Genomic DNA, 9,947 nt, shown 5'->3' on the forward strand with positions numbered 1-9,947 from the left:
CTCTCGGCTCCCCCACCTCCGTAAGCCCTGTTTTTCCCCCATGCCCGAGGCACTCTCAACGGGGCCCTCCTGCCAGGTCTCTCGAGTCCTCCTTTCTTAGGCGGGGGTCTCGCCGGCTCTCAAGCCATCAGCCGGGGACTTACGGGGTGTCCATGGATTTGAATACAGAAGTCATTTGTGTACTTTTCAATTTGCTGAGTTTCAGCTAAGGTTCAATTCTCCATGTCTTGGGACACAGATGAGAAAGGATTTTCTACACTGACAGGTAAGAGCAAAGGTGCCGTTTTTCCAGTCAGCATTGAACAGTAGGATCACAGGTCAAACACATCACACAAATAGAAATTCAGTATGGATCTCTAGCAGATTTTGTATCTATATATACAGTATAGAGACTTTGTATCTATACTGTAAAAATTTACACTAAGATAAATTCTTATAACTAGATAAAATATGACCAGGTAATAAGGAACCACTTCTGAGCCTGAGTGTCTGCAAAGTGGGAATTTGGGGTGACTAACCCACTTGGAGTCACTCACTTTCAAGTCACCTACTTTGCACAAAGGCTTTTAACTCCTTCTTCAATTCAAGGCTTCCACTTTAGATCAGAATGATACAAAGCAAACACTACTCCCGAAGCACCAAGATAATAACAATAGGCACCTTATGATCTAGGGCTGGGTGTGTTCAATGTAAAAGCAAAGAGGTAGATTCTTAGAGATTGCCTTGTAAAACCTGCACGGAATTTCTAGAGGGAAAGCAAGGAAGAAAGAGTATTTTTCCAGCTGCTAGATTGATACTAGCAAAGGTATCCCATTCTTAGGAAGACAAGGCCCCTCAAGGAAGTAGAGCAAGCCTTGGCAAATTCACTGAAAAGTTCCAGTATTCCTCTGGGTAGCTGATAACATGAAAGAATCAAACTATGTTTTTGGCTGTGAGCAAAGAAAGGAGGAGAGTTAGTCTCATATGCAGATCCTGGAATATTAGATGAGGGCTCTGTTCTTAATTTAATTTATTTTAAAATAATTTCTCTTCTTCTCCCTTTACCCACCTCAACATACACTACTCTTCAGAACTTGAATTTTCATTCAATGTGTTCCTTTCTTATTTCAGTGGCTGACTATAAAGTACAAAACTTGTATCTTAGTAAAGCCATATGGCCAAACTGAGAAAGAAATTAGTATTTGGACATGCAGCTTTCTGAAGGGGAGAAAGAAAAGTGTGGACAAGAAGAAGCCTAAGTTTTCAACACCTGAAGCACGCAAAAATAACATGTCTTGTGATATTGTCCCACAATGTTACAGAGTTCAAACTCTGTACCATGACTCATTAGCATCTGGACTTCATTGCTCATTATGCTTAGAAATGATGCTTGAAGGCACTTCATATCAAAGATACAGTTCCTGTAAATTACTGTCTATACAGATCAAAATCCTACAAAAAATCCATGTCCAAACCAGCAATAGTGAGACTTTTCTCTTTGGCAGTGGCTTAGGTGCTCCTGGAAATCACCAGGCCTAGACACCAAGTTGTGTATTCAGGGGAGGGAGAGAAGCCTCATGCTTAGCTCTGACTGTGACCTTTGCTAGCAGATCTTCTTAGCAGTTAATCAACTATGTTTATCCTGCTGTGAGCCAGAGGCAGGATGGGAATCAAAGTCTAGCTGACAGAAGATGACAAGACCCTCTGCCTTTCCGGAAGAGGAAAAATACAAAATACCGTGAATTTGCCTTGGGTTGAGAGCCTTTTTTTACAGATCTATAGACAACTGATGGTCGTGGTTTTAAAGAAGTAACTGAAAAATTACTAGAAAACTTACTTATTTCTTGCTGTGAGATATGGACTAGAACAAGAGCAAAACAGGCTTAAAACTTAAAAGGAATAAAGAAAGCTTATTAACAAAACTACAAGAATAAGAACACCAGAATAAACCTCCAGGAAACCCTTTTATCCCCCACTACCCACCATTCCCTTGTTCACATGATAACATAGAGACAAACAACTTTGGAACTTTGGTGTTTAAAACAGTCCCAATTCCTGCTAGAGTCTTTTCATAAGCCTTTGTAGAGAAACAGAAGTCTTCTTCTGCTAATCTATGGAGTTTCTCGCGAGAAAACTATTTTTCTTATAGTTTTCCATTTTTTTCTGATGCCAGCTGCACGGAAATCCTGCCATCAGTTCACTCCTCCCGTTTCACATAACTCTGAGGTGTGTATGGGTCAGTGAGTCTAGGGATGTCATTTTTTAAGGATGAGTTATTCAAAGGCAAAAGTTCTCTTCATCTGTCTCGGTGAGCTTCTCTGGAAAACAGTTTTCTCATTGCCCTCAAGGCCTCAAATCTTCACTTCACTCTGTTCCAGCACCTCACTGTATTACAATTACTCTCCCTTTTGCTCAAAATCCACACTTTGAACACTCCATTCCTCCCCATATAGTCTTTCATGAATAAAAGGAGTCTTTTCAAAACACTATTGTCCATCTCCATAACTTTAACATAAAAATATTTCAGCTTACAAAGCATCTCCTTATTCTCTCTTCCCCATCTAAAACTTAACTCTGTTCTTCACTGTCTTCTTCATGTTGATTGTCTCTCTCTCTCTCTCTGTTGCTCCGGGAGAAAGGAGTAATCTGTACATTTTATCCAGGTAGTAAAAGAATTAAAGTCTTGGAAAAGCTGCGAGTGTTCATGGTGTGAGGTTTCAGTTCAGCAGCAGAAACTGAAAACTAAGCCAGGCTGGCCGGCTCTGTTTCTCCCCCCCCCCCGCCCTCTGCGGCCTTGTCCGGCCTGGACGGGGGGAGGAGGCCGAGACAGAGCCTCGTTACCTTGTCAGAAGCCAGAAACCCAAAGAGAACTAGAGAGCTCTGGCTTTAAATCTTCAGGTGGTGTTCACAAATTGATCTCGCTTTTCAATGGTCAAAACTGCTGTCAATTCTTAGAAATGACTGATAATTGGTCAGGAGAAAAGACTTCCATCAGCCACCAGCAGCTTCAAATTCCATAGCTCCCAGAGCTATCTTAAAGGTAAAGTCACCCATGACAGTGATGAAGCTTAAAAGATGACAGCCAATGCAGATCAACAGATACATTGCTACTGTGTGAAGAGGAAAAACACTTGCAAATTAACTTAAAAGAGGAGTGGAGAGGTGTGGCAATTGGGCATGTGGGCACCACTCAAGGAGCATCCAGTCCATAAGCAGCCCCTGGCTGTGGGTGTCTGAGCACACAGAGTCCAAATGGAGTGAGAGCTTGGTGGGGAAAGTGCTGGGGGGTGAGCTGTGGGTAGTGGGGACCTGTTTGATGAGCTCCTCCGTCCAACTGGTCACTGATAGGTGTGACACGTTGTGTGCTATCCAACAGGCGGCAACAGCAGCTGGGCCAAGGTGTGGGAAGAGGCCAAGCATGCAGCAGAGTGGGAACCATGCTGTAGGCCTTGGCGGCAGCCCACACCTGTAGGGCATGAGGTTGGCCCAGAGGGTCCCTGGAGTGTGTGTGGGGTGAAAAGGGAGGAAATGAGGAGCAGGGAGGAAGGGCCAGATGTCACTAGGAGAATGCCATTATATGCCACTGGTGACATATTGAGAAGAGAGTGGGAACAAAATCGAAATTCGTGCAGATCACCCTCACATCTTCAGAACCAGAGGCCACCAAGAAGGACTGCACATCTGCCTCCTGGTGTTGTCCTGAATGTGACTTCATTACCTGATGTACATTACCTGGGAGTGTCTCTCACCAGCCCATGGGCATTCCCCAGTTCAGGTTCGCAAACCTGTTCACCTCAGCCTATTCTTTGGGCCGCTGACAGGGACTGTCCAGCTCAGCTACACCATGGAAGGGAAGGGAGCCACCCAACACTCTGCATATTCGAGAGTTTTCTTGCCAGGCCGGTTGAAATAAATGTATGAAACAAAGTATCCTCTAATTCTACATCTTCATCATTCTGTACTCCAAGTGACCTCTTCATGCTGACTGCTTGTGACACAGGTATGACCCAGTTCCACGGCACAACAGCTTTTCCTCTCGCAGCTTATATAGAACTAGGAAAATACATCCATTTCCAGAAAAGAAAGCTCAGAGATACCTCTGTTAATAACAATTTATTCCAAGGAAAACAATCTTCCACTATCTCCATTTTCTAAAATCTATAGCTCTAAGAAGTTGCTCCCTATTTTCCCTAAATTATAAACTAAGCATTTGAGAAAAAAAAAAAACGAAAAACGGAGGTATGAACTAAAAACAGCTAAATGGACAAATTCCATACAACAAAAACTTCCAAACAAATGAACACCTCCTTAAAAAACTGAATGGATGGCTGACTCTCTGTCCAAACACCATCCATCCCCTTTGAACTCCTTGTGGCTGGCGCGGCACAAAGGCTTCCTCAGGCGCAAGCCTCTCCTCTCCGGTCTTCCTGCGCTTGCTTGGCTGAGAGGATCAGAGCAGCCAGGCTGGAGGCAGGCTGGCCTGAGGTCACAAACGGGTGCTGCTCAGAGAGAAAACAAACAGGAAAGGGAGCCTTACTTTCCAAGATGACAGATTTCTCTTCAGCCTCTGGCACTCAAGCACCATTCCTGGGCTAGCAGCAAGACACAGCAAGAGGAGCCAGAGCAGCCTCTGCCCCTGCGCCTTCCTGCGCCGCTCACCTGGCTCAGCCAGGCCCACGTGGCCCACAGTCCCCTTCATCCCTTCCTGCGGCTGTCGTCAGCTCCCAGGGCTTCTTGCCGCTTCCCTTTTGCTTACCTGCAGGAGCTCCTGGGCAGACCAGCGCCTGTCTTGGTCCGCCTGCAGGCAGCAGCGCAGAAAGTCGCGCAGGAGAGCCGAGTGGTGCCTGGGCTTTTGCAGTTTTGGGGGCCCGTTCCTTTCGATCAGTTCAAAAACCTACGAGAAAGGCAAGGGGACAAAGCTCAAGCTGCTCCTTTCCTACGCACAACAGCTCTCTCCACACACAGCCCCCTTGGGAAGCTGCAGCTTACCCTGAACTTGGGCTCCCTCTGGTAAGGAGCTTCCCCTTCCACCATCTCCAGCCCCGTGATGCCCAGGGACCAGATGTCCACTTTGGGGCCGTAGGCTTCTCCTCTCACCACTTCTGGTGCCATCCAGCTGGGAGTGCCGACGCTGGAGTGGCAGCTGCTGCTCTCAGGGCTGAGCCGAGCACAGAGACCAAAGTCAGCTGAGGAGAAAGACAAAGCCTGTCAAAGACAGCGACCGCTGGCAAACCAGCCACAAGCATTGCCCATTCCAAGCCTGACAAGGCCATGCTCGATCTTTTTCCTGGCTGGAAAAGCTGTGGTGCTCTGCTTCCACGCGGGTGCAGCCGGGGAAATCTGAAACTTCACTTGAGAACTGCCCTCAGCATGCTCCTGCTGGCCAAGCAGCGCTTCTGGGCGACTGGCAGTCACCCCAAAAGCAGCCCCACAGCACATGCTGGCTACGCTGCGCCTGACCGGCCATACCCACCCAATTTGACCGATCCGTCGGTGCCCATAAGAACGTTGCTGCTCTTGATGTCTCTGTGGATGACTCGGCGGGAATGAAGGAAATGCAGACCTTGCAGGCACTGAGAGAGAAAGGAGGGAGGCAAAGGGAAAAAGTTCAGGCCACCAGATTTCATGCCACAAGAAAGGAAAGGGCTGGAGGAGATTGACAGCTTTCTCAGGGAATTTGTGAGCACAGCATCATGCTGTCAGCAAGAGGAAGAGTTTTCTGCTTCAGCACTCTTACAAGTGTTTTCTGTCTTCTGAAGCAAAGGCATCTGAGCTTCCAAGAGCCCCTCCTGCCTTTGGTAGGAAGCACGGGACTTTTGGCTGTATCTTTGACTGGACCAGCGGCATGGCAAAGATTTTATTGGCAGAGCTGCGGCAGCAGAGGAGGAAGCAGCACGATAGACCTGTTGCAGAATCCAGTGCCATCTGGGCTGCAGTGCTATCCTTTGAAGCTCAGCACATCCCTTTAGCTAGAAATTCAGCCAGCAGCACACTGCCTTGGAGCAGCAAGGGGCTCAGGACAGACAGACACGCTCCAGGCAAACGCAGAGAGGCAGAGGTGCCAAGAGGAAACAAGTGAAAGCAAGCGAGTGAGCGAGCACGAGCGTCAGAGGACAGACGCCACGTAAGAGAGTGAGAAGAGAGCCTGGACAAGTGCGGGGACAACGGCAGGCAGTTCCCTTCAGATGCTCGCTCTTCTCCTGGTGTCGTGACAGCAGCACCAAAACAAAGGTGTGAGCAAGAAACCTCTGCTCTTCTTCCCCACCGGCTGACAAGGACCATCCTGTGCAGGCCAGGGCCGGCACAGGCACCATCCCTCACCTCCCGACAGACAGCGCCTATCTGTCCTTCCTCCAGGTACACTGCCCTGAGCACATCGAACAGCGTGCCGCCGTCCATGAACTCCATCGCCAGCCAGAGTTCCTCGTTGACCAGGTAGCTGCAAGAAGAAAAAGCACGGCATGGAGAGAGAGCAACGGGCACAGCTCAGTCACCCGAGGGCCTGAGCCTGGCTTTTGCCACTGCTCTCCAAGCTACATGTGCCGGAAGAGATTCTTGCACACCAAGGGCAACCTTCTCCCATGTGCTGGACACGACTAGAGAAAGCACAAGCAGCTCTGCTTTGTGCCCCTGACCAAAGGGCTTGCTCATTTCTGCCTTGCACTATCTGAAGGAACGCTGACATGCCAACAGCCCAACCTGTCTAAGTAGATGACAATATTGGGATTCCTGTTGTCCCTCATGGCCACGATTTCATTGACAGCCAGCTCCTCGCAATCCTCCCCTTCCAACATCATTTTCTTGATGGCCACCTAAAAGGACATAGAGGACAGCTCACTTGAGCAGTTGCTCCTTGCAGCAGATCACAAGGAACACGGAGTGAGTGCTTGTGCAACGACGCAGCCGAGCTCTACCAAACTGCCTTGTTACTAGACAGCAGAGCTTAAGACAAGCACCAAAGCCCATCCCCAATGCAGCATTCTGCACACTGAACCCAATCTGTGCTTCTGACGAGCAGCCTCTGCTGCAGAGACGGAGCGGCCGGCCAAAGCTCCAGCCACGGTTTCCAGCAGCGGGGGAAGCACTCCGGAGCTGCACAATCCGCCGGGGCTGCTGACCCTTTACCTGTTTGCCTGTGCTGGCGTCCAGGGCTCTATAAACAGCTCCAAAGCCCCTAGAAAGAAAAGGGCAGCAGAAAAAGCCCTTTAGTCCCTGGCATTGAAAGCCAGCCTAGGCAGGGGATCTCCCCACGCTGCCTGCTGCACTCTTTCCAAAGAGCCTGGCTGCAGTGTCTCTTCAGCCAAGAGCACATCAGCCCAGCCGCCCTGGGACCTTCAGGGTGTCCAAGAGAACACTCGGGTCTAACATGAAGACCAAGAGCTGCTACAAATCTCCAAGGCACACACGCACTTGCTTCCGAAGCAAACGCACAAAAAAGTGGGGCTCTTAAGCCTGTGTGTCTGTGTGCGTGTGTGGGTGTATAAAGTGGACAAGACAGACTTTGGAAACACTGTCTTTGAGAACTATTATCTGGCAGCTCTTGTTTGGCAAGGTGCTCTGCTGGCCCATCAAGCTTGCAGGGCCAGCAGATCCTCCAGCTCCTGCTCCTTGCCACAAGCAAGACACTGCCAGCACCAGGTTGTCTTGGATGATGCCATCTGCTTGCTCTTGACTCAGCAGTCGTGAGAGGTGGCAGGAGGAAAAGCCAGCGCTGGACCGTGTTTGGACTTGGCGCTGGATATGGCAGCAGCGAAAGCCCTGGCCCACGCTGTTGTACAAGGAGCAGACCTTGTCACGCTTACCCTCGTCCAAGTTCTTCAAGGGCCGTGTATTTGCTCCTTGGCTCACCCGGGCTCACAACGCTCCCTGAAAGACAGAAGCAGTGCAAGGCGCACTGCAGAGACGCCGCTTCCCAGACCATCCAAAATGCAGCCCCCACTGCCAGTCGGCAGCTTGAGAGCTCCCTGGGGCCGAGCCACTGGCTAAGTGCCAGCCTTGTGCTCAAGCAGAAACAATCGCTGCCTGTGTCTTTGCCGCAGAAGGCAGCTCAGGCAGAGGCAAGCCAATCCCATCTGCCTGAAAGAACAGCAGCATTCTACTCTAACCCGCCAGAAATGCAGCAGACGTACTCAGTCTCATCAGCCTCTGCTCCTCTCTCGTCTCCGCCGGCTGGGCGGGGCTGCCGGACCCAGTGCCGGCAGCTGCGGGAGCCTTTTGGGGCCGTGGAGGGACAGCAGCTGGGGGCTTGATGTGCTCTTGCTCCTCTTCAGCCTCTTCCTCCACAAGAGAGGGAGCCAGAGGAGGTGCCGACCCTGCCCTTGAGCCCTGCAGACAGACAGCAGTGAGACACACTGGCAGCAGCCAATCCTTCAGGAGCTGCTTGCTCTTCAGCTGCCCAAGCACCTGGACTAAGGGGAAATCCTAGACTTTGATACAAATGGCATTCTGAGCCATCCAAAGCCTATGGAGATGGCTGAATTGGGTGCTCCTCCATCTTGCCATGCATTTCATCTTGCACCCCGGCTACAATCAGCAAGACACCTTTTGGGCTGCCACACTTGGCTTTCCTCTCTTGGAAGGCTCTTAATGGGAAAATTAGGAAAGAGCCAGTGCTGCCTTTGCTCCCGCTGATGCCAACAGGCAGCTGGGCTTTCCTTCAGCCTCCCCGCCTGCCGCTCTCCACTCCAGTGCAACAGGCCAAGCTCACAGCTTGCTGCACAATTCTTACACGCCAGCAAGGTCAGAGGCTCCTTTGCCACTCACTCACCAAAGGACACGCTTGTCTCCATCCACGGGTGAAGTGACCTGCAGCCAGCAAGGGGAAAGGAAGCAGAGGCCCTCAGAGAAGCGCCTGTGCTGGCGACTCCCACCAGACAAGTCAGTCCCAACAGAGAGCATTTCCCTTCCCCAACATCCCTCCCATCTGAGGGGACCAAGACCTCTGTCCCACAGCAAGCAAGCAAGCAAGCAAGCGAAGGACAAGGACACCGTACTATGCTCTGTCTACATTTGGATGTCTTTTGTCAGGGGAGAAATAGAAAGAGAGGCATGGAAATGCCAGTTGTTCATTAACAGCCAGAGCTTCTGTTCTGCCCAGAAGCACAAGCAGCTTTTCACATCAATTGCATGCAGGGATTCCCATGCATTGGCTGAAGACACTAGCTCAGCCAAGCGGCCCCAAAGGGCCCCTCAGCTGTGGCAGCCCTCTGCTCGAGCAGCCCGGGAACAGCTCCCGGCTTCAGCAGCAAAGCCTAACTGGCTTTGGAGTTTGCGCTTGGTGGCCAAGGCAATCGCTCTCTTTGGCACACCAGAAAGGCTCAAGCCACACAGCCAAGGCTTCTCACGGCAGGAGTTGGAGCAAAAGACGCTTTCCCTCAGCCCTGGAGAGAATCCCGGAGTTTTAACAGGTCCTACTGAGCATCTCTCCTTCGAGTCTGCAATTTGCAGCTTGAAGCAGCAAGCTGAGGAAATGACAGACTGCGCTGCCACGCGCTCTCCCGTGGAGAGAGCACGGCCGCAGCAGGTTCCAATGCAAATACTCTCCGCCCTGCAGCGAGTACAGACACCCCCTTTGCAGCCGATGCCCCTGGCAGGAGCTTTAGCAAAGGAAAGCTGGCATCTTCATGGCAATTTTGTTGCCAGCTATACTGGCTCCCTCCATGGGCATAATGAGCAGAGTGAAGCACAAGTCAAGGAGATGTTCCCTCCAGGAGTGAGCTTTCCTTACCTGTCAGGTGAGCCAGGAAGTAGCCAGAATATGCCACGGAGAAAACACTGCAAACCACGGCACAGACTTGCTCGATCATTTTAGCAGTGCTGTGTGGGTTTGCACAATGCGCAATGGCACCCAAGGGAAATAGCAAGACTCCTCTCGGGGTGCAGGCCGTCTGCTGAGAACTCCTTGCTCACAAGGGTCCTCCTGCAGCGAGCCAGCGAGCGCAAGAGCTGCCCTGGAACAACGGGGCCTT

General features: G+C 50.6%; 1 protein-coding gene across 1 annotated transcript; it reads right to left on the minus strand.

Annotated features, from left to right (window-relative positions):
- Window positions 1-4,077: 4,077 nt before the first annotated feature.
- Window positions 4,078-9,947, minus strand: LOC147648009 (serine/threonine-protein kinase PAK 3-like). The gene is made up of 11 exons (XM_086867996.1): window positions 9,707-9,947; window positions 8,747-8,784; window positions 8,109-8,304; window positions 7,782-7,845; window positions 7,105-7,153; window positions 6,679-6,791; window positions 6,301-6,418; window positions 5,453-5,552; window positions 4,969-5,165; window positions 4,736-4,873; window positions 4,078-4,478 (listed from the first exon to the last, which is right to left on the minus strand). The coding sequence occupies exons 1-11, from the start codon at window positions 9,783-9,785 to the stop codon at window positions 4,377-4,379; spliced, it is 1,194 nt and encodes a 397-aa protein (XP_086724122.1). The 5' UTR covers window positions 9,786-9,947; the 3' UTR covers window positions 4,078-4,376.

The sequence above is a fragment of the Cyanistes caeruleus genome, chromosome Z (assembly GCF_971803275.1).
Source record: "Cyanistes caeruleus chromosome Z, bCyaCae1.hap1.1, whole genome shotgun sequence".
NCBI lineage: Eukaryota > Metazoa > Chordata > Aves > Passeriformes > Paridae > Cyanistes > Cyanistes caeruleus.